Source organism: Leiobunum rupestre, chromosome 2 (assembly GCF_980474605.1).
Source record: "Leiobunum rupestre chromosome 2, qqLeiRupe1.1.hap1, whole genome shotgun sequence".
Lineage (NCBI taxonomy): Eukaryota > Metazoa > Arthropoda > Arachnida > Opiliones > Sclerosomatidae > Leiobunum > Leiobunum rupestre.
In genome coordinates this window covers 15,726,898-15,751,436 of record NC_143385.1, presented here as the reverse complement: position 1 = coordinate 15,751,436, position 24,539 = coordinate 15,726,898, and the positions used below count along the sequence as shown (strand labels likewise).

The 24,539-nt window shown below is 37.5% G+C and overlaps 4 protein-coding genes across 4 annotated transcripts in view; 3 read left to right on the top strand and 1 right to left on the bottom strand.

Moving 5' to 3' along the window:
* The first annotated feature begins 2,618 nt into the window (after window positions 1-2,618).
* Window positions 2,619-3,398, top strand: LOC149956201 (uncharacterized). Its single transcript, XM_090165427.1, has 2 exons — window positions 2,619-2,824; window positions 2,890-3,398. Exons 1-2 carry the CDS (start codon window positions 2,650-2,652, stop codon window positions 3,333-3,335), a joined length of 621 nt encoding a protein of 206 aa, XP_090021553.1. The 5' UTR covers window positions 2,619-2,649; the 3' UTR covers window positions 3,336-3,398.
* A 2,689-nt stretch (window positions 3,399-6,087) lies between these two features.
* On the bottom strand, window positions 6,088-6,837 carry LOC149956200 (uncharacterized). Its single transcript, XM_090164665.1, has 2 exons — window positions 6,662-6,837; window positions 6,088-6,596 (listed from the first exon to the last, which is right to left on the bottom strand). Exons 1-2 carry the CDS (start codon window positions 6,834-6,836, stop codon window positions 6,151-6,153), a joined length of 621 nt encoding a protein of 206 aa, XP_090020791.1. The 5' UTR covers window position 6,837; the 3' UTR covers window positions 6,088-6,150.
* A 6,934-nt stretch (window positions 6,838-13,771) lies between these two features.
* Window positions 13,772-14,263, top strand: LOC149956199 (mitogen-activated protein kinase kinase kinase kinase 4-like). The gene is made up of 2 exons (XM_090166799.1): window positions 13,772-13,914; window positions 13,995-14,263. The coding sequence occupies exons 1-2, from the start codon at window positions 13,788-13,790 to the stop codon at window positions 14,261-14,263; spliced, it is 396 nt and encodes a 131-aa protein (XP_090022925.1). The 5' UTR covers window positions 13,772-13,787.
* An 18-nt stretch (window positions 14,264-14,281) lies between these two features.
* LOC149956198 (myosin-IIIb-like) overlaps window positions 14,282-24,539 on the top strand; it is a 35,206-nt gene continuing 24,948 nt past the window's right edge. The window contains exons 1-5 of the mRNA XM_090165425.1: window positions 14,282-14,441; window positions 14,573-14,672; window positions 14,889-14,959; window positions 22,658-22,872; window positions 23,538-23,628. Of these exons, the coding sequence (XP_090021551.1) occupies window positions 14,346-14,441; window positions 14,573-14,672; window positions 14,889-14,959; window positions 22,658-22,872; window positions 23,538-23,628 (573 nt within the window). The 5' untranslated portion in view covers window positions 14,282-14,345. The remainder of the gene's footprint in view (window positions 14,442-14,572; window positions 14,673-14,888; window positions 14,960-22,657; window positions 22,873-23,537; window positions 23,629-24,539) is intronic.

The window sequence follows — 24,539 nt, the reverse complement described above, 5'->3', positions numbered from 1 at the left end:
AATATAATACGAAGCCAATTTTAATGAAAGAAATATCTACAGAGTGTATTTGTATTTTTGTCGCTTACGAAATACTTGCCGCATAGTTGACGCTCATTTTATTTCAACGTTCGCCCGATCAAGATACCGTAGATATCTGGTAGTGGACGACTCGTAGACTGTCGGAACCATCCTGTTGACGTTGTGACACATACCGCATGAAAAAGACCAAAACCGTCCAATTTCCAATATCATATAATGACTCGCACACCCAGGATATCAATGACAGCATTAGGAATCGTAGATATCCAAATATCCACACCACCAAAAAACTTATTAACAAGAAGCGAAAAACTTACCATTCACAAAGCACAGAAAGCCACTAGACTATACGTATATCAATAAATGACCGTAGAGGGAATAGTTACGGTTCTTTATAAATAAACACAAACGAACCCAATTGATGAACTGCATTAAACATCTTAATCAGCCGAGAAAACGTTTAAAATAAATTACGACCGAGTTGAAAACCAGACCAACTTGATATGTTGTTAATAAATGAATTATTAAGCTTGAAAACCAATACACTAAACCTAATAGATAAGAATATACGACTGAAAAAACTAAATAAATTACAAAAAACTAACGGGTTCTACCCTTTATCTTATCTGCTGACTGCGCTAAAACAAGATTTGACCATTAAATTTTTTGAAAATGCGACGTATACACTTTGAAGGTTCCGTCAAAAATTATCCTTTCCCAAACGTAAAGGTTCTCAAAACATTAATACACAAAAAATAAGTAAAAAGGTTCCTCCAAAAAATGAACCATTTTGCGGAAGAAGTAAATAATTTTAAAAGAATAAAAGATAAAACAAATATACAACCGCAAAAATAAAACGTCAAATAATAGAAGAAAAAAATCTTTAACTCCATTCATTAAAAAAACCCTAAACAAAAGTACCAAATTGAAATAAAGCAACTTATTATATTAAACAAGATTAAGTCTTTATAATTTTTTCGTAAAAAAACCACATTAGGCCTTCACAATTTCATTCGTAAAAAAATTCAAGACTTTGTTAACTATTATGCTTACAATGAGTGTCTTATTTGCAGTATAGCTTGAAGTTATCGTTGGTTCTGTGGTAGAGCGCTCGACTGCCTAACTGAACGGCCCAGGTTCGAAACCTGGGTGACGCATTTGTTTTTAATCAAATGAGAAATCGCTAAATTAGAATTTCTTCGATGCAATAATTTAAATCTTCCACGAAATCTTGCTCTATTTCAATTAAACCAAAATTTCATACTCTATTAAATACGCTTTCGATAAAGCTGAAGGTCTAATTTTCAATGAAACGTAATAAGTGTCGGTGGTTCTGTGGTAGAACGTCCGCCTGTCAAACAGGCGGTCTCAGTTTCGAAACCCGCCCGATGCGATCGCAAATTGATACTAAGACGAATACCGTGAACAATTGGTGGAAACCCTGCCATTGGATGTTGAGAGGTAGCATTACACTCAGCACTCGGTCCGTCCCAAAAGTCAATAAGAAAGAGTTGGAGAGATACCACCCGTACATACACACCACAAACTCAACACCCACAAACGTCATAACAATAACACAACATTACCACCCTACACATAAACATTACAATAGCGAAATATCCAAACCACTGAATTAAACCTGTCGTGACGGCGAGCGTTGACGAAAAAAAACCACCAAACCAACCCCGACTGCAAATTAATCCGTTAACGCTCACCGTCCCACGGTGGTTTTGCAAACACGGTTTTTCGACTTTGTTCCCTAATTACTAGCAACTGCGAACGCAGAGATCTCGAGAAACTGCGTACGCAGTGATTACACTTTGCACCGAAAATGCGAACGCGTTCGCAGGCCTGACAGACCCACAGACCCACAGACAGACCCACAGACAGACAGACACGGTCGTTGTATAACCCCTCCTAGGGGACTTTGTCCCCTCGGAGAGGTAAAAATATAAAAAGAATTATAATAAATCTAATCAATACTAAAACATATTAATAATAACCACAAACAACCAACTTCACCCCCTCCCCCCGTTACTTTTTCTCTCCTCCTTCCTTATCTCTAAATTTTACTTTGAAATCCCCCCCACCCTTTTATGTCAATTACACCCTTATCCAGATTTAGGCCACCAAATTTTCTAATATACACCGCTTCCTTAAAAACTCTTCTATTCCAATCGGGTTCCTGACACACTACTTTTGCCGCCTCCCAGTTTATATTATGACTACTATTTTTTAAAATGTGTCCTGCTAACCCGTTCTTTTTATCTTAGTTTTTTACACTGGTTTGATGTTCTCGCCTTCTTATTTTTAATGTTCTTTTCGATTGTCCTATGTATGATTGTTCACAATTTTATTTCATAAATTATCCCGGTTTTTTTATAACGTCTAGATCTGTTTTATTTGTTATTAATTCCGTTTTTAACGTGTTTCCAGTTTTATGTACCCATAAAATGTCTGAGTTCACTATACTTGTAATTTTTGATATTATGCCAAATATGATATCAATAAAAAACATTTGAATTTTAGCTATAAATAGCGGAACATTTCGAAACAGAAAACATATCGACGGTAATTCAATTCTTTCCTCTCTTACGCAGTTCCACTGATTTGAGCTAAGCCTTCAAGATGTCTTTCGGAATCCGAATTGCCATTTGCGTCTTCGCCTCGGCTTATTGGGTTAACGCTGGTGATAACGGTTTTAACGGCACTGCTGAAACTGAAGTTGGACGACATGGCGAAGATCTCGCCATAGATGTAGGTCCGTTCTTCAAATTTAACAGAACTCGAGATGGCGGAATAAGTAAGTTTCTGTCAAATTACATTACTTAAATATAGGCGGTAAAAGAACTTATCTCTTTATTGTAGGACAACATTCAATCCAAATCCCGTTTCTCGGACTTCTGGGTCTCGGTGGGCGCAATGGTACCGATGAGTCTCTAAATTTGACAGCTCCGTCAGACAACGCCACCGGTCAAACCGAACATTTTCTTGAAGACCAAGAATCTATCATAATGAACTCCACGGACGACACCGTTGCATCGAACGACCTTAACAGGACAGAGGTCATGGATAAGAAGTCAACCAACGCCAAGGAAGACCGGTTGTTTGGCTTAGAGGACACCAAGTCATTCAAAGCTTCCCGTAGATGTCCGGCTGTAAATGGTGAATCTGGTTTCCTGTTCGCACACCCGCACAGCGCCTGGAAATTCTACGCTTGCGACCACGGAGTTGCCTATCTCTTCGAGTGTCCGGAGCCCTTGATCTTTAACTCTGATCTCGAGGTTTGCGATTGGAAACCTACTGAACTTTAACCACGTTATTGTTACCTGAGATTTATTTTGTACACTTGTTAATAAATAACATACGCTTATTTTTATTTCAATTTGGTTGAATTCCATTTTCAAAGTTTTGTCTGTGTTTAGTGATAATGATTAGGTCGAACTTCGAAGCGATGCGCTATCCGTGATGGTCGACATTCTTCCGGTATGAGTGATGGGGAACCGCAGCGTTGCCAACCGTACGATAACTATCGTATTTTTGCGATAGTGGTCGACTATCGTACGCAAAACGTACGATAGTTTGAAATTTTCAAATAAAATAATTTATTCGTTTAAAAACCTGATACTATTGAAATATAGATTCCGCTAAAACCAATTAGAAAGCTGATTTTATACCATATAAATCAGCTTTCTAATTATAAATATAAATAATACCGTAGATTTTTCCCTACTGTTCCTCTAACCTCATTACTGTGTTTCATATCCGAAACATATTTTTCAACGCTTGGGTGGATGCGTGCTCAGAAAACTCTTAGAAACAGGAAATAATTCACCTCAGCCGAGCCTTTTAAGCCCCATTTTCATGCTCGCTGGTAGCGGGTAAAAATCGACTAAATCCGCTTCAGCTATACACTTTTTCACTTTCCGCGTCGATCTGTTTCAAACAGATATTTTAGCTTTATTTGCACGCTTGCGAGTAGCGGAAGCGAATTTTGACGATTTTTATCCGCTACCAGCGAGCATGAAAATGGGGCTTAAAAGCGTATGATAATTTAAGCGAAAGTACGATATTTCGATCCCCTGGCACGATATACACTTCTTACAAGGTTGGCAACGCTGTGGGGAAGGGAAAACGTCATCGGAATGTGCTTCAATCACATTGGAAAAAATTGAGTTTCAGAGATCCAATGACTCACCCGGTTGATTGCTGAGAAGTCCCTTTTCAACAAGATAAAATAAGTACGTTCTTGGTTCTGCTTTACGGACTTCGCTTCGCTCCATGATCATGGTCGTTGCAATTGCTCCTTATTATATCCGCCAGATTCGCTCATTTAGCGGTTATATTGGATGAATTTGACCCATGTTCGAGCAGTTATTCTGCTCTGTTAGTTTGAAAGAGCGGAAGTATTTGCTTTATTTTAAAAATGTAGATATGATTGAGAAAACTTATTCACACTTCGGATAATATCCAGATAAATAATGTCATATCAATTTTTGTGTATTTATTCCATTCTCAGTATTTGTATATTTTAAAAATATTCTATTCACGTAGGTCACAAAATATGGACTTACTAGTTAATTAGACAATACCAAATTAAAAGATTATAGGAAAAAGCTCAGCTACGCTGAGTAAAGAAGGTGATATAAAGGTAGACCTGAGTCATTCGTTGCGGCCAAGAAGGGACAGGTATTTAAGTGGATAATAAACAGTTTTAAATGTAAATTAATTCCAATAAAGTTTATTTTTTGGGGTTACACATACTGTCTAGTACATATTTCAAAATTAGACTCAGTTTTACAATAATTACGTGTAAAATAGTCACACTTGTATAAGTGTTTGTGAAAGGCGGCGTACTCGCCCCAGACCGAACGTGAACTTTATTAAACCTTAAAAATTTAAGTGTTTATAGTGTACTGACAATTGTTGAAAGTTTATTCTTCTAATTAGTAAACCATTATTATAAAAAATAGTCCTCTTTTGTGTACTATATACATGTAACTAATCGTTTTCGAAAATTAGTAATGAAAGATAATAAAAATGGCCGCTATACTGTATATAGGCTGAAAAGGAAAACAGCAATACATAAGATGATATTTGTACATTGGTGTTGTACACTTTGTTAAAATTTCAATGTTTTTTCATTAATCAAATACGCGGTTTACGGTTAGTAAACAATTGTGGATGCCATTACGGTTATGTAATTTTTAGTGTGTTTTGATACATACAGCGTCGGTCACTAGAAGGCGATAGTCAAAATCTACACAATTTTAAAGATATACGGTAACCTCGTAAATTACGTATGTGTGTAACCCCAAAAAATAAACTTTATTGGAATTAATTTACACTGTCCCTTCTTGGCCGCAACGAATGACTCAGGTCTACCTTTATATCACCTTCTTTACTCAAGGTAGCCGAGCTTTTTCCTATAATCATTTAATTTGGTATTGTCTAGTTAACTAGTAAGTCCATATTTTGTGACCTACGTTAAGAGAATAATTTTTAAAATATAAAAATATTGAGAATGGAATAAATACACAACAATTGATATGTCGTTATTTATCTGGATATTATCCGAAGTGTGAGTAAGTTTTCTCAATCATACCTACATTTTTAAAATAAGGCAAGTACTTCCGCTCTTTCCAACTCGACTGAGGCGAACTATTTCCAGATTTCGAAGTATTTTCTGAGCACGCATCCACCCGAGCGGCGAAAAATATGTTTCGGATATGAAACAGAGTAGTGGGGTTAGAGGAAAAGTAGGGAAAATCTACCGTATAATATACATTTATAACTAGAAAGCTGATTTATACGGTATAAATCAGCTTTCTAATTGGTTTTTGCGGAACCTCGATTTCAATAGAATCCGGTTTTTAAACGAATAAATTATTTTATTTGAAAATTTCAAAATATCGTGCGTTTTGCGTACGATAGTTATCGCAGTTACCGGAAGAATGTCGACCATAATGTTAGAGCATTGCTTCGAAGTTCGACCTAAAGTCACCTAATCATTATCACTAAACACAGACAAAACTTTGAAAAATGGAATTCAACCAAATTGAAATAAAAATAAGCGTATGTTATTTATTAACAAGTGTACAAAATAGATTTCAGGTATTAATAACGTGGTTAAAGTTCAGTAGGTTGCCAATCGCAAACCTCGAGATCAGAGTTAAAGATCAAGGGCTCCGGACACTCGAAGAGATAAGCAACTCCGTGGTCGCAAGCGTAGAACTTCCAGGCGCTGTGCGGGTGTGCGAACAGGAAACCAGTTTCACCATTTACAGACGGACATCTACGGGAAGTTTTAAATGACTTGGTGTCCTCTAAGTCAAACAACCGGTCTTCCTTGTCGTTGGTTGCCTTCTTATCCATGACCTCTGTCCTGTTAAGGTCGTTCGATGCAACGGTGTCGTCAGTGGAGTTCATTATGATAGATTCTTGGTCTTCAAGAAAATGTTCGGTTTGACCGGTGGCGTTCTCTGACGGAGCTGTCAAATTTAGAGACTCATCGGTACCATTGCGGCCACCGAGACCCAGAAGTCCGAGAAACGGTATTTGGATTGAATGTTGTCCTACAATAAAGAAATAGGTTCTTTTAGCGCCTATATTTAAATAATATAACTTGACAGAAACTTACTTAATCCGCCATCTCGAGTTCTGTTATATTTGAAGAACGGACCTACATCTATGGCGAGATCCTCGCCATGTCGTCCAACTTCAGTATCAGCAGTGCCGTTAAAACCGCTATCACCAGCGTTAACCCAATAAGCCGAGGCGAAGACGCAAATGGCAATTCGGATTCCGAGAGACATCTTGAAGGCTTAGCTCGAATCAATGGAACTGCGTAAGAGAGGATAGAATAGAGTTACCGTCGATATGTTTTCTATTTCGAAATGTTCCGCTATTTATAGCTAAAATTCAAATGTTTTTTATTGATATCATATTTGGCATAATATCAAAAATTACAAGTATAGTGAACGCAGACATTTTATGGGTACATAAAACTGGAAACACGTTAAAAACGGAATTAATAACAAATAAAACAGATCTAGACGTTATAAAACAAGTTGGCAAGCCAAAATATACCTCTCCTCGGAAGAATTGTCCCTAGTGGTATTAATTTCTCGAGATAACCCTTAAAGATATATCTCCGCAATTTAGAGTTATTTGTTAAAAATATTAACCCATTTCTATCCCGCCCGGTATAAAATTTTTATTATAATTAAAATAATTGAGACGAAACGACCAATTTTAATTTATTCAGAATATCATAAGTTAAGTAGTTACAACAGTAAGTTAGACGTACTATAACAATGCACAATTGAATTAAACCCTTTTACAGAACAAGTTTATCAGTTAAATATAATACGAAGCAAATTTTAATGAAAGAAATATCTACAGAGGCTTTTTGGAATTACTCGCTTACGAAATACTTGCCGCATCTTTAACGCTCATTTTATTTCAACAATCGCCCTTGATGAAGATACCGTAGATATCTGGTAGTTGACGACTCGTTCACTTCCTGTTGACGTTGTGACGCATACCACATGAAAAAGACCAATGCCGTCCAATTTCCAATATCATATAATGACTCGCACACCCAAGAAATCATTGACTGCGTTAGAAATCGTAGATATCCAAATATCCACACCAAATGTATTTACAAGAAGCAAAAACCTTACCATCAACAAAGCACGGGGGCCACTTGACTAACCGCCAGCTCTTAAAGCAATTAACGTTAAATTATCTCCTTTGAATTAACAGAACTATATATAGGTCGTTAAGAAAGTGGACCACCCACAGTGTCTACCCTTTAACCCTCTAATCTCGGCTGACTGCGCTAAAACAAGATTTAACCTTTAAAAAATACCAGATTAGGCCTTCATAAATTCATTAATAAAAAAAGACTTTATTACCTATTATGCTTACGATGCCTGTCTTAATTTCAGTGAATCTAAGCAGCTATGGGTGGTTCTGTGGTAGAGCGCTCGACTGCCAAGCCGAATGGTCTGGGTTCGAAACCTGGGTGGCGCATTTGTTTTTAATCAATAGAGAAACGCTAAATTAGAATTTCTTCGATGCAATAATTTCAATTTCAATTCTATTTCAATTAAACCAAAATTTCGTACTCTATTAAATACGCTTCCGATAAAGCTGAAGGTCTAATTTTCAATAAGGCGTAACAAGTGTCGGTGGTTCTGTGGTAGAACGTCCGCCTGTCAATCAGGAGGTCTCGGGTTCAAATCCCGCCCGATGCGATCGCAAATTGATACTAAGACGAATACCGTGTACAACTGGTGGAAACCCTGCCATTGGACGTTGAGAGGTAGCATTACACTCAGCACTCGGTCCGTCCCAAAGTCATTAAGAAGAAGTTGGAGAGAAAACGCCCATATAAACACAACAGACTCAACATGCACATCCATCAACAAATTCAACACTCACAACCTACGCATAAACATTACAAAAACCGTAATACACCAAACCGTCACGACGGTGAGCGAAAAAACACCATCCAAACCAAACCGCAAATGCATCCGTTAACGCTCACCGTCACACGGTGGTTTTGCCAACCCTTTGAGAAACTGCGTACGCAGTGATTACACTTTGCACCGAAAATGCGAACGCGTTCGCAGTCCTGACAGACAGACACACCCACAGACCCACCCACAGACCCACCCACAGACAGACACGGTCGTTGTATAACCCCTCCTAGGGGACTTTGTCCCCTCGGAGAGGTAATAACCCCTCCTAGGGGACTTTGTCCCCTCGGAGAGGTAAAAACCGGGATAATTTATGAAATAAAATTGTGAACAATCATACATAGGACAATCGAAAAGAACATTAAAAATAAGAAGGCGAGAACATCAAACCAGTGTAAAAAACTAAGATAAAAAGAACGGGTTAGCAGGACACATTTTAAAAAATAGTAGTCATAATATAAACTGGGAGGCGGCAAAAGTAGTGTGTCAGGAACCCGATTGGAATAGAAGAGTTTTTAAGGAAGCGGTGTATATTAGAAAATTTGGTGGCCTAAATCTGGATAAGGGTGTAATTGACATAAAAGGGTGGGGGGGATTTCAAAGTAAAATTTAGAGATAAGGAAGGAGGAGAGAAAAAGTAACGGGGGGAGGGGGTGAAGTTGGTTGTTTGTGGTTATTATTATTATTATATTTTGTAAATATGTTTTAGTATTGGGGTTAACGTAGAAATTTACAATCAGAACATGATTAGACGCAGCTGAAGAAGGACCTCAGTCCGAAACAACCAGAGTATTTTTAAACTTGTAAATAAAATTATACCATGAAGTAGCAGAACTTTGTTTTAAGTTCTTTAATTAGTATTGTTTTAGCCATGGTAAAAAAAGAGAATATACACAATTTTATGGGTTTTTAGTAATGTATCAACTGTACTTCACGAGAACCAAGGTTTAAGGTCAAATATAGTTTTTAAATTTTACTTGTTTCTCACTTGGTGGTAAAATAACCGGAAACAGCGCTATCATGCTTGTGTATAAGTCGCCAGTATAATATGCACAGTAATAAAATAACCATTTAATTGGGTATTTGGCCTTTAAAGTCTATTTTTGTTAAAAAATTATTATACAACTATTGTGAATGGAATAGCATAAAATTGAGTTATCGTTATTTCACTTCATACAATGCTTTGATTTAGAAACGGTAAGCGATAAATTGGTCGGGTTTCGTACTCATATCATCATGTTCAAAGTGTGGAAAAACATTCGCTCTTTCATACCGAAAAGGGGGAAAGCACCCACCGAAAATCCTGCAGGATGATTGCAGAAACAATGGGAGGATTTTTTCAAATTCACCATCAGTAATCACTTCTAGGTGAGCCAGAATGGCGGCCACGCTTTTGAGCGAAACAAAAAACTTGGCAGCGCACCATTTTAAACAAAACACGACCGGCAACACTGCGTCATAGGAGTTAGTCATAAACTAAAGGTTTTAATTTTACACTTTTGTGTTAAATTTAGTAAGAATTGTTTTAAAATAAACCACGGTTTAACAATTAAATAATGAAATCTGAGGTACAGAGTAAATATTTAACTTCAAATATCAATTGATTTAGGAATATACTGCATACCTTAGATATGCCCAGAAAATCTTGTAGAGGTTAACGGTAATAGTAAGTGTAGGGAGCTGTTGACTCGCGTGGCATAAGAGGCTTGGCCTCCACCCTCCTACGCATTCTAACCATGGGTTAATTAATCCATGTCCTAACCATAGACATAATAAATAGGGTAGACAACTGATTTTAGGGGGGACTAGCAGACGCGGGGGAAAGCGCCTGGAAAACACCACCTATCGGAAACTAGTAAAACTTTAAACATTGCTTAATCAACCAATGACGCCTTGTCACTCCTGAATAATACAATAATTGAGAGTCTAGACGATAATAAAAAAGTGTTAGCTGTATTTCTAGACCTAGCCAAAGCCTTTGACACCATAAGTCATGATCTAATGTTTAAGAATCTTAAAAAAAATAGGGGTCAGCAGTGGCGTAACTAGGAAATCCGCCCCCCCCCCCGCGAAAAACGACTCGGAGCCCTTTCAAATAGCACAGATTTTAATCATAAGCGTTTGGGGCCCCCTAGTTCTCGGGGGCCCCCCACGCCGCGGGCTCTGCGGGGGCGCTATTTACGCCACTGGGGGTCAGAGGTATTGTACTTGATTGGTATAAAGATTACCTAAAAGGTAGAAAACAAACTGTCAAGCTAAATAGTAATGTTAGTAATGAAGAAAATGTAATCTGCGGCTTACCACAATTAAGGAACCGTATTGGGTCCTATTCTATTTTTGATTTATTTTAATAATTTCTGTAACTCTAACTGTATCGTTACATTATCGATCACACACTCGAAAAGTTGTTGAGATTTTGTGTGAATAAAATTACACGTAATTCTAAAAAACAAAACCTCTACTACCAGAAATACATGAACCGAAATTATCAACCACCTATTCCTCTAACGCTAGACCCAAATTCTCTGTTTTCTCTTTCTTAAACGCTTGGCCGTTTTAACCTTACCGTAGGCCTTAGGCAAAAATCTCTCATTTTAATTAAACGACTAGAAATGTCCACGGCATTGAGTATACTTCAGAAGCTCTAACAGATATTTACATACATTTTCAGACTTTAGTAATACTAAAAATAACTCTCTTATTTCCAAAATAAACGGACGCGTAAGGTTTCTCAAATAACGAATTAATTTCCGTACGCTTTCCATTATTATTAACTAACACACGTTTAGCTTACACTAAGCCTCGGTTGACAGACGACGTTACGCGTAGTTTTTTCTAAGAAAAACGATACATTTTGCCTCACTAGATGGCACTCGGATATTTTCCCCGCGGTCGGGTCGGACGAAATGAACGATGGTAAATTTTCTACACTCTCCCTGGCGTACAAAAAAAGCGTATCCCCCGAAAAAAGCGCTCGCTGATAATTTCGGTTCATGTATTTCTGCTACGACCAAATATAATATTACATTAATAATAATCAGCTAGGCAGGGACGTACCTTTGGGGGGGGACAGGGAGGAGCCCCCCCCCCCCCCCCAAAGTTTTGTAGAGTTGGCAAATCGAGGTGGACTTGGCAAAATGAAAATTATGAAACATGTTAGTTAATTAAAAAAACTCCTAAATCGATAGTAAACAAATCATTTAGAATTTCCCAGCAATTTACTTCCCTAAAGTCATTAACTATGTTTGAGATTTCTATGTAGTTGCTTCTCCTTATGTATAACTTTCAAGACCTGATTTCTACGCTAGGCAGCTAGTGTGTCGGAACTTTAGTTCAGCCTTGTGGTAAAACCTTTTTAAATAGTCATTTTTCCTACAGCACCTTATAAAATGGAAAGGCAGATAGACGCGTGAGAGAGAATATCGGTTGTTCGTTATTATTTCCGTGTTCATTTTCTACGTTATATTTGGCAATCTGTATAAAATTTATAAAAATAGTTTTAATTTCTATAGGAGATGTTACAGTTTTTTTTAGGGAAAATTAGGTAAGTCGTGAATATTATAGTGATATTCTTTAGGAAAGTGAAAATTTCACAAGTCAATATTCCTAAAGTTGCGTTGGATAAAGATAACGTGTGATCATATCGGGCACGTCAAAATTCTAAGAATTCTTCCCTTGATAGTGAGAATTCTCACTTCTCAAAATTTTGACGGTCATTCTCACAGGAAGTGACGTAATCTCTTCTCACGAGTTCTCTTGAGAAGAGTGAGAATGCCTCCGAGCATTCTCACTCGGTCAAATTACAAATGAAAATGGCAGCTAATATTCTAATAAGTTTGCTTGATGCTGAAGAAAATAAACATTATGATAATTTTGTGGACGATTATTAATTTCAGAGAATATAGAATGATTAGTTAAATTTCCTATGAAACCTTTCCTTTTAAATTATAAATAAAATCTTTCCTTCCTTCATATATTGTCGTGAAATTCTGTAAAAATAATATTAATTGTCAAAGGCTTAGTTTATTACGTTCGTGGGATTATCGTAACTTTGTAAGCCGCCATCTTTAGAAGAATCATTTTAAATTTGACGCATTTTAGCGAGTTCTCACGGGGAGAAAAATTCCCACGAAGAACTCTTCTCAAGAGAAGAATTCCTTCTCAGAATTTTGGTGTGATACAGTGTCGGTTGTTCTTACGTTAAAGGGCAACGCAAGCTCTGTGGCAAAATAAAGAAAAAGCAACGTGCTAGAATGACATAGGCGCGTTCGGTAGTCGTGGTTTCGCGAAATAAATTCTGAAATTTCCAGTCGGCGCACTCAGCAGTCAACTCTATCATTATACTGGTGGCGCCATCTATAACTTCCAAAGTATATTAGTACCATTAATTCAATTGTATAGTATATAGTTCCCGCCGCTAACAGCGGATGGCGCCACCGATTATAATTTTAATGAAACATTTAAATTGAAATCTACCGTAACAATCCAAACTTAGACGACTTGACAAACTTTGGTTTTTACTTGTCAAATTTCACTTACCCCCCCCCCCCCCAAACATACTCTCTTCGGTACGCCCCTGCAGCTAGGCTAATACCCAAGGTACCTAAGGCCCAAGTCAACAGCTCCCTACACTAACTATTACCGTTAACCTCTTCAAGTTTTTTTTTGATAGCTTCGATACCTTGTATAAAATGCATCCAATGAAATAAACGTTTTCATTGACAATGTTTTCTGCAAATACAATTTATTTTTTCCGGCTCATTTGTTTCCAAATATACTTATTTTCATTATTATGGGATGTCCAATGTTTTTTTACCACGCGAGCCGCCTCACGTTCTTGTTACGATTCGGACCATAAATAGAAAATAAGTTTACTTCTACTGTCGCCCTAGTACTTGAGGACTAAAGCCATAGAATATATTCAGAGACAGTTGGAAAGGGTAGAATATGAAGCAGTTCGTCCACGCCAAAGAAGCGCGATAAAGCAGGAAACCTCATCAATGCAGATTGATTTTTTAGTCCGGTAGCGTTCTAGTTGTCTACCAGAGGGAGAGTTTCTGTGTTTCTATTTGACAGATTTGCCAAGTACATCTTTTCTAAAAGCTGTGGCTAATCCGATTTTCTCCATCGACCCATTTTTTCTACCAAACTTTATCGTTTCGCGCTCTGGATTCTCTTGGAAAAGTTCTATCAATTTTAGTTTCGCGTATGTTTTGAATCGTATAAATTTTCTCCTGAGGCTACTCGAGTACCTTATTCAATAAATAAAAAAAACCACAAATGGATCAGAGAAGTTTAGTTGTTGACTTACAGAATCTACCCGACCCAGGAAATCGCTATGAGTTCAAGGAATTGCTAGGAATAGGAACGTACGCCAAAGTGTACGCGGCATACGATCACGCTACAGGTACGATTAGCACTTGACCCGTACATCTTTCATGTATTTTTCGTTAGATTAATTAAAAAAATACGAACCATTTATATCAGAGCGTAAAGTGGCCATAAAGGTGATTGAGCCAGTGGCGGAACATGTCCTGGAAATTGAATCGGAGTTCAGGGCGCTGGAAATCGTCCACGATCATCACAATTTCGTCGAATACTATGGACCATACCTGAGAAACGCTTCAAATGAACACGAAGATCAAATGTGGTTCGTCATGGAGGTCAGTGTTCTAGGGAAATGGTTCTCGGCGCTATTTTGTTTTCATTACGTTTCACAACAATACACATCGCGTAACAGTAACTTTTTCACATAAATATGCAAGAATGCAGCAATGGATATATTTCACATTGCACCAATTGCGAGTAACTGTAAGTGTTTCTCTTTAGCTTCTACCAATGGGGACAGTTGGCGATTTGCTGCGATGGTTGAGGGAAAATCAATTGTACCTCAATGACAAAATCGTTGCGATAATCACAAAAGATGTGGTTGAGGTATGGGTAATATCCGCATTGTCTTCCTTTTTAAAAAAATTGCCACTTCTTATTCAAATAAACTATTAACGTTCTGAGTATCCCATCCGAAATAGGCTAACTCCCTGTGGTCATCTTTCAATTTGTTACAGGCTTTAGAGTTTTTACGAGAACACGATATAATACATCGGGATTTGAGAGCTGCCAATCTAATTTGCGGAGAAGATGGGAAAATACGAATCATCGATTTTGGTAATTTTATCTTTCATCGCTGAAAAACGATTATTAATTTGTTTTTGCTGTATGTTGAGATTTTGAAGTTCCGTTCAATTAATTTTATTGAATGACTTCCGAGACAACACTGACTAGTGTACAATAGGTGTCGTAAATTTAAAGTTGAAAAAATGCCCCACTTTGCATGAGGTATTATTATGACCAGAAATTTAACACGAAACATTTTGTAAACAGGAACGTCAGTCGTAAGAGCGAAACAAAAACCAACTCTAACAATTGGTACACCTTATTGGATGGCGCCTGAGGTAAGTAACTATTCGATGTTGGGTAAATTGAAATTACCTGCACCCTATCCTTAGAGTTCATGAACGTTTCATATAAAGTACAAACTATATAATGACAGACATTTATATCAATTACTTAATTATATATTCTAAAATATATTAAAACAACACTATTATACAGTTCTTTATACAATATTAATTTTATTTTTAAATAATATAAAGTAGTTAAATATTGCCTCGAGATGTCATTTCGGCGTTCTGTCATGGTAGTTACTGCATTGCTGGAATAACCATTAAGTAAAATAAGCACGTGTTTAGTGTATCGAGAGAAGAGTTAGAATATATTTTCGGTCTTAATCCGGCACTAACGAGGAGACTACCCGAGGTGATAATCACCGATTTTGTTGAAACTAAGTGGTTGTGTAGAACTTATGGTAATATGAAATTTCACCAAAGGGAAAAGTTGCAATGGGCATTAGTTTTGCCATGGCAACCGAAAAGGTTTTTGACAACACATGTATATTTTCCCATTGAAAATAACATGGGAATCTGAGCACTTCTAAGAGTCCCCCTGTAAAAAATAATGATAATAATTTTAATTAAAATTGTTAATTTTGATCAAATTCAAACAACTTAATATCATTTTATTAATTTCGATAAAATTCATTTATTATCGTCGATTCGGCGAGTAGTTGGCAAATACAACTTTTTTATCTTCACATTTCGCTTTTCTCCATTTTTACCGATTCTGATCAATTTTAACATATTTTTATCAAATTGACCAAAATTCATCAAAATATCATAGGATTAATTTAATTTGTCAATTTTTATCTATTTTTTTGGTTTCCCATGTTATTTTCAATTGGAAAATATACATACTGTGTTGCCAAAACATTTTCGGTTGCCATGGCAAAACAAATCCCCATTGGGTCATTCCATGTCAAATGTCCCGTTTTTGAAAAAAAATGCCCCACGGCACCATGCGCGATTTCGACGAAAATTTACACGTTAGTAATTTAGATAATTTTGGTTGGAAATCCAAATTGTTAGCCCTATATTCATCGTAGTTTTTAAAATATGATTTTTTAAAAACATTATGTATAAAGTGTTCATTTCCAAAACGCCGAAAGTCCCGGTATTTTCGTTCAAATAATTCTAAAAGTATTAAAGTGAGCCCCATCAAACTTTTTACACTATAAATATGGGTAGTAGAGAGTAACTAGGATAAATTTTATACAATTTGTTTTATTAAGTTTTAAATTATAAATTGTTGAAAACGACGATTTTTATTCGAATGTCGCTAACTAAGGTAAACTAAAAAGGTTTCTGTCGCGAAGTTATTAAATCTGAAATAAATATTGAAGTTTATAATAAGTAAAATGGACCCAATAAACACGGAAATGGCGTTGAAAAAATTCTAGGAAATTTAGTTTCTGAAATATAGCTACTTGAACCGATCCATTTTTTTAAAAACTGCAAAACATGGTAGTGCTTTAGGGGAAATTACGGTATGAAGGACAAAAATATACAGAAAAATAATAACACCGTTAGAAAGCTGAGATTTCAAGCTACAAAATTACCAAATAAAAAAGATGTATATGAAAGAACTTCAACCCAAAACAATAACTCTTAAAAATATGCCGTTTTATCTTAAAAACAAATGTTATTTTACATTTTATAATACAGAACAAAAAACTTTACAGCAAAATATTTTCATTTTTGTTTAGTTTTTGTCTTTTCTATTATTACTATTAATAAATCCTTAAATAATTAAGGAACTAAAAAAGAAATACAAATTTTATCTGCGAAATTTCGATCAAAACAACGAAAAAAAATTATTTTCCAACATACGTTTTACCATCAGAACGTATTTCAGGTTTAACTACTGATATTATATTTTGAAACGGCACCCAACATACGTCTTCTCTCCTTGGCCAATAAAGCTTAAGATCTTTTCTACGAAAGATACTAACAGATGCGTCTTTTTCTTCTTCGCAGCATTTTACAATGTTCCCAATGTACCAATCTTCGTCATATGTACATGCAATAAATGTTCCTGGCACGCATTCTTCTCAAGTTAAAACGTCCGCACGGTTCGTTTGGAACAGGACAACTCTTGTCGCAAATTCATCCTCAGATATCCGTTTGATCTAAAGTTCATTTTCATTTATCGGAAGAAAAGCATGGTGCGATCGAGTGCCGGGAATTGTTTTTACTCCGATATATCTTTCGTTGAGGCAAAATTTTTCCACTTGTTTATCAACGTCTTTTTTAGAGACGTAACCAAATTGAACATTGGTCACATTTTGAACGCACCAGACATACATCTCTTCTGGTTTTTGAATTTGGTTTGTTTTGGTCGACTGTAAACTGGCCTTAGCCACAAGTCTTTTCACTGTCCCACCAATTCCATCACATGGACTCTTGCCATGAGAGGTGGCGAAAAAGTGCCATTCAGCTTTCATTTGAAAATTATTTTCATGGGAGCACAAATTAGCAAGGTTCTTAAAGTTCTTGTACTGGCTTCCAGCTCCATCGCTAAAGTAGATAAGTTGGTTAATCGTTTGGGGAAGATTTGCTTTAATATGTTCAATCATTTTAGACAAAAAGGCATGGACAGTGTTGGCGTCATGTGCGAGACAATCTGAAATTACGCAATAGCTGTAATGTTGAACTTCTTCACCCGAGAATGGTTTTTTGTAGTACAAAACAAATGGATGCAGTGTCGCTTGCGTATTTGTCCAGTGATGGCCTTGAATAGCGTCTTGTACAATAAAACTGAAATTTTCTACAAAATCTAATAAAACGATGGCTTCGTTCACCTTTAGTAATTCTTTCTTCCTCCTTAGAAAACTTGATTGTGATTTAGCTACGTAATGATAAGGCGCTAATACTTCGAGCATTTTCGTTAATTTCTCCGTTAAATCAGTTGACGTCATTTGAAAACTTTCAAGTTGGGCATGTGTTTGATGAACCCATTGCTTGAGTTCTATTGTCATCGTCGTCAATGTTTTGATCAGAAAAATGGTTTTCTAGGTGTCTTCGTACAGCTACAGATCCCGGACAATCGTCACATTGGTGAAGCATACAATTGCGGTTATCAATGTCGCATACGATCAAGGCTAGCAAGTCTTTATAGTCTTCAGGATTTTTAGGTATGGAAAACAGGGCTAATTTTACATTCTGATGGTATTCACAAACACATACCGTGTGTGTACCAGTCCTTCCCGCTATTATACAGTTCTTGGGTCGCAATTCACAAAACTTTGACAGTCCTACTTTCATATTTGATTGCTCAATAAATTCAGTATGAAGTTCTCTCAAATTTGCTAGCAGAAGTCTTTTCTGAACTAGTTGCCTCTGTCCGTCAATTTTGACAGACACGCACTCTTTTTTTCCTGGGCACATACGGGAATATTCGTCACTTTCGTAAAACTTAACCACTTCGTTTTTCACTTCCTCAGTCAAAAATCTTCCTTGTTTAGTGTGACACCCAGGAAGTAGGCCTTTCTCTTGTTTTAGTTTTCTGCTTGCTCTGACCATGTATTCGTTAACACCAAATTCCTTTATGATTTCCGCGTTAGTATAAAATTCTGGTACTAAAGTTAAAAGATTTATTTTCTCTTGTTTAGTTGAAGCTATGATTTTTTCCTGTAGTTGGTCCAGAATTTTTCCATATCCTTCACATTTTTTACAGGGTAAAGGTATTTCATCTTCATAACTTGAAACGGAATCACCTGAGCCTGCACCTACACATTTATCGAGCGCTGCTTCGTACGAAGTTGAAAGTTTGCTGACTTTCCGTTTGATGTAACCAGGTTTATCCCGTTTGCTAACTCTTTTAATTGGGGATTGACCAAAAGCTTTGATAGCCTCGTTTAACTCGTCCCTTACTTCTTGGCTTGGAATAAAGCCTGGGCTTAATAAACTGTTTTGAGATTCAGAGTTGTCCAAGATTTTTTTACAGTAAATCATGCAATTAACACAAAGCTTCTGACCAGGAATTAGGGTTTCCAAGACTCCAGTATCATTTAAGGAACTAGCTACAGCGGCGGAAATAGTTCTTAGATTTGTGGCTATTTTCTTCTTGTGTTTGTCAAATGGATTAATGCATAGTTTTTGTAAACTTTCAAACCTTGATCCATATTTTTTTCGTGATGGAAACATACGTTAACTACATCCGTCGTCGCGTTCAATTTGGTGCGTAGTAATAACCAGTGTTGTAGTCCTAAGAAAAAAAGAACCGGGGCGCTACCTGGGTACGGCCAACTTCGATTTCGCACGTAATTGAAGTTGGGGCTACAGGAGAGTCGGTAGCAGCCAAGACGTTGAATACGCATATTTTTGATTGCCTTAGTAGTGATGTTGTTGAAGCAGTAATAAATGTACACAATGTATGCATAATGGGTGACTTCAATGGTCACATATCAGAGTATGGGACAGAGAATTTAATTAGTCGTCAACTGAAGCAGTTTGCTGAAGAGTTTGGGTTGACAATTGGTAATCTATCTCTTACCGGTAAGGAAAGATATACTTGGCAAAATTCGAGAGTTCAAACTACAGTGGTTTATATTTTATATAATGAGGCCTTGGAGGATTTTGTTACAAAAATAGAGATTGATGAAGCTGGCTCAAAAAGCGTGACAAGTGATCATAACAGCATACTACTAGAGGCAGATTTTCACATCGACAGTCCCTAGCCAAAGAGGATAGAAGTGAGATTATTCTAGGTCACTGGACATCCTATAAAGCCGCTAAGGAAAATGCAAAAGCTGTGATAGCAAGGGAAATGAAAATAGTCAACTTCAAAATGGAAAATGAAATTGAGAGAGCTGCCAAAGACAAAGGGCGAAAGTTCTGGATATACATGAAATCTTTGAAAAAACAGGGGCGGGCAGTGGAAAAGACTTTCAGGGGGATTAGGGCCAAGAATGGATCACTATTGTGGGACAAAAAAACTATCTCTATACGAATCATGGAGTACATTGCAGAGCTAGAGGTTGAGTTACTGTCAGGATCAGTACCAATGCCTGATAATGCCCTGATGTAATCTGACTACAGAATCCCCAAGTAACACCAACTACGTATCAACCCCCGAGGATGATTTCTCCATCCAGGAATTAAATATGGTTCTGTTCACTTTGAAGACAGGGAAGGCGGCGGGAATGGATGGCGTATATGCGGAGTGTCTAAAGGCACTGGGACCCGGTGCAAGATCGACACTATGCTTCCTCTTAAATACCATTAAGAGAGGTAAAACCATACCCCAGTCTTGCCTCACTGCACGGGTATCGCTTATCTATAAAGGTAAAGGTAAAAATTCAATGAACCTAGACTCATATCGCCCCATTGCTGTGCCCTCGGTAATCTACAAAGTGTATGCTATGCTGTTAAAGGGTCGCCTCACTGCTTTTTTGGAGAACAATCGTGTGCTCTGCGACGCTCAGGGCGGCTTTCGTCCGGACACACAAGATTGGAGACCATTTATTCGTCATCACACAGCGAATTGATCTAACTAAAAAAATGTCTACCCAGCTGGAAATTGCATTTCTGGATCTAAGGAAAGCTTATGACAGCGTTGACCGTCACAAATTGTGGGAATGTCAGAATTCCAAGGCAGTTCCGGATACACTGAAATCGGAAATTGAGGCGCTGTACACGGAGTGCAGGTATACTTACCACCTAAATGGAACGGAAACTGAAGAAATTGAGAGCCGCGTTGACCTACGGCAAGGGTGTCTGTTGTCCGCCACGCTGTTCAGTGTATTTCGATGATTTGGATCACGTGCTTATTGACGCTGGCTGCGGTGCTACGCTTCGGGGGTCCGTGGACCACCGGTCTGATTTGGTTGTGTCATGCCTGTTTTATGCAGATGATATTGTACTGCTCTCAAACAAGCACTCCGATCTACGGCCACTGCTTGACGTATGCTCTGATTTTGCCAGGAATAGAAATTTGGTCTTCAGCATGGAGAAATCAAATACGATGAGCCTTTACGCAGTTAAAAATGACCCCCAGCCCTATGTCCTCAACGGAAAATGTATGCCACAGGTGACTCGTTATACATACCTTGGGATTACTATTAGTAGCAATGACCATTACCTAACAACCATGGAGGAGACAGTGGCTAGTAAAAGCAATAAGAGGCGTTGGGCGGTCCGTAATCTCTCAGAACATTCCTACAAGAAAAACTCCGTAGGCTGCACACTCTGGAAGAGTGTAGCGGTTCCAACCATATGGCAATGAAGTAGTATGCTACTAGGCAAAGACTAGAAACATACTAGAGCGATCTCAAAGATTGGTAGGCAAAACAGCACTGAATGCAGGCCCATTTGCAGCTAATACTGCTGTGGACGGAGAAATGGGATGGAATACAATGGCTACAAGAGAGGCTCGTAGCGAGATTAAGTACCTGGGAAGGCTAAAATTTACGCACCTTAGTCGTTTAGCTTGTAAAATGTATACGTATATCCGTGTAGGTGGACTGAGTACGGAGTGGACGCGTGCCATTGAACGTATTGACCGTCAATTTTGTGGGGGATCAGAGAGACCGGGCGAGTTAATATAAGGAATGGATGGAAAAGGAGGTAAAGAAACGGGCGCTAGTACTCTGGTGGAAAGGAAAGTTTGTGCCATTATAAGTCAAAAAGCAGCTACAATGGTTCATGGGGAAGTGGCCTCGTCTTCCAAGCCCGTACTGGGGCTCTACTTACCAGCAAACGTCAGGTAGAGTTGTTAGGTCCGAATTTTTGCACTGCACTTTGCAAGCTATGTGGATTAGTCGACGAAGACCTGTACCATGTACTGTTGGAAGGTCCTGAGACAGAAGTGGACCAGTCTATTTGGCATTGGCGGGCAGATAATTTTGGGAACCCGCTTAGGGTAATTCTTGGACTTAAGGGTGCAAAGTGGGATTTCGTAGTGGTGCAGAAAATCCTGGAAATCTGGCAATGTAAAAGGAACAAACTTTGGTCGCTCTCCTAATCACCAATGTAAATATTGTAAATAACATAAATTTTAAAGCTCAAAGTTTGTAAAAAAAAAAGAGCTATTTTACCTTGTAAATATTATTTTATTTTGTAATTTTAATGCTGCGCTCCCACTGGAGCCACCCTGTTTCAAAATTGTATATTGAATAATACGGCAACAATAAAACCTAAAACCTATAAATGTACATTCAACTTCGATTTTTAGCGTGATCGAAGCTGGCCGTACCTAGGTAACTATTTGAAATTGTTATGGTATTTATAATAAATTCACACACCCTTTATTCGAGAAAAATGATTTAAGAAATAGTAGCAAGGCGCGCCCTGGCAAAATGGAAAAACCAAGGCGGGGCGGCACCCTGCCTTTGAAAAAAGCACCGGGGCGACGCCCTGGCCCGCCCTGGCCCGACTACACCACTATTATACATAATGTTTTTAAAAAAACATATTTTAAAAACTACGATGAATATAGGGCTAATAATTTGGATTTCCCAACAAAATTATCTAAATTACTAACGTGTAAATTTTCGTCGAAATCGCGCATGGTGCCGTGGGGCATTTGTTTCAAAAACGGGACATTTGACATGGAATGACCCCATTGCAACTTTTCCCTTGGTGAAATTTCATGTTAACATAAAGTCTACATACCCACCTAGTTTCAACCAAATCGGTGATTATTACCTCGGGTAGTCTCCTCGTAAGTTACTGGTGCGAAATTTTTATGTCCTGCAGGTAATAGCGTGCGAGCAGACGTCTTCAAGTTACGACGCTAGTTGCGATATGTGGTCCCTGGGAATCACAGTTATAGAGCTGGCGGACAACGTCCCGCCTCTCAGTTACCTTTCTCCCACTCAAGCCATGCTGCAAATAATTCGTAATCCACCGCCCACACTTGGTCTCAATTCGCAGTGCGTAAGAACCAGGGAATTGATCGATTTTGTCAGCGAGTAAGTTTTTCTTGCTTTTCCATAGATTTGTCATAACGTATTGTTTAAGCTTGTTTAAAGCGACTATAACACATTCTTTAAGGAAGAATCAAAGAAATTACTAAACCGTGTTAGAAATGTTAAATGCCATTAAAGGGAGGGGATAATTTAGAGATTGTCAATAGAGATATTCCCGTTAAGCTGAATATAACTGCATACAATCTTAAAGTAAGTGGAGGCTCGATCATGGCCAACTGTATTATGAAAAGGCCCCTGTTATTAGAGATGGCCATAATAAATCTATCAGATTCTTCGAAAAACGCGACTTTACTGGAGAGCGTGGTGCCATCTATTTATGGCAAAGGAAGCTAAAATTAAAAATAACTAAATGATAACGTCGTCAGAGAGTATTATAGTTAGACAACTTATATTCTATTTAGTGAACTTTAACCTAAATTATATATCCCTTGTAAAAATATTGTTTAAATTTGCTGTAATTTTATACGTTATTGACCAATTTACAAACGATGCAATGAACCGCCTTTTTGATTTGGCGACATCTATTGAAAAAAGAACTACTTCACGTCGAGCCTCCAAGAGATAAAATGATTTGAAAGAAATGATGCTATACATAGAGAAATTGAAGTGGTGATATTTTAAACGCTTTCTATTTCGTTGTGAAAAAGGTGCTTAGTGGTGGATCCCGAATTGCGTCCATTTATTGGAGAGCTGAAAGAACATCCATTCCTTGTAAACATTCCAGAAAACGAAGCAGATGTGAGACATTTTGCTTTTAATTTTTAATAATATAAAGATTCCAGGTGTGTAGAAAAATTTTAATAGTTGGAAATTTTCAGATCGATTTTATATGATAAATATTACAAAAATATTATATAAACTTGGTAATTTATAAGTATAATTTGATGCACACCAATATTTATTCAAAACTTAAAACGTAGCCCAGATCATAAATTATAGGAAGTGTATACTTTCTCGACTAGGTGTTATTTTACCTTCATTATGCGGTAATACCTCATTCAGTTTAGAATCATCAAATATTGGGGAGTGGGTTGCCAATTCACCAGTTTCAATAATGTACAGGTATTTTCTAATACCACAAGTACCGCGAACTTCAATAGTTTTGACACGCACTTTTATTTTATTGCGATTGGCCAAGATGGTACTTTTGCGCGAGACTAATTTAAGCCCGAGCCGCCTTATTCAGTGCTATTTTTTTAAACCGATAAATGGCGGTAATTTTATTTAAACTGGTAAATTAGAATAGCAGTATTCAGACAATCATTTCCATTTTAAACAATTAAATTCTAATTTCAAGTACAAATAGCCCTTTTTATAACGAGAAGCTGATATACTTCTGGATTTTCGACTGCTAAGCTGACGATTTGCTATAGACCCATGATGAAAATTGGGGGGGCCGAAAATTAACATTTTTACCTGGCAACTCAGCATCCGTTTTCTTACTTCCGCCTGTATATTTCAATGGCGGTCACGTGGTTCAAAACGTCACAAACAGGTCTGGATGTTCCGTCCAGAGGTCTCACTTAAGCCTCGTCTGCGGCCCCTCTTTTGTTATGTGTCTATTTATGAAACACAAAGCCGGTCGTAGTTTGTAGTCTTTATGGAAGTTCCAATAAGCTTCCGCCGTTTATATAGAGCAATGTGCTTTA

Excerpts from the sequence above, each read along its gene's own strand:
- LOC149956199 (XM_090166799.1), top strand. The coding sequence starts at position 13,788 with ATGGATCAGAGAAGTTTAGTTGTTGACTTACAGAATCTACCCGACCCA. Across the intron at positions 13,915-13,994 it reads GGCATACGATCACGCTACAG|AGCGTAAAGTGGCCATAAAG; the intron begins GTACGATTAGCA and ends CATTTATATCAG.
- LOC149956200 (XM_090164665.1), bottom strand. The coding sequence starts at position 6,836 with ATGTCTCTCGGAATCCGAATTGCCATTTGCGTCTTCGCCTCGGCTTAT. Across the intron at positions 6,597-6,661 it reads AACTCGAGATGGCGGATTAA|GACAACATTCAATCCAAATA; the intron begins GTAAGTTTCTGT and ends TCTTTATTGTAG.
- LOC149956201 (XM_090165427.1), top strand. The coding sequence starts at position 2,650 with ATGTCTTTCGGAATCCGAATTGCCATTTGCGTCTTCGCCTCGGCTTAT. Across the intron at positions 2,825-2,889 it reads AACTCGAGATGGCGGAATAA|GACAACATTCAATCCAAATC; the intron begins GTAAGTTTCTGT and ends TCTTTATTGTAG.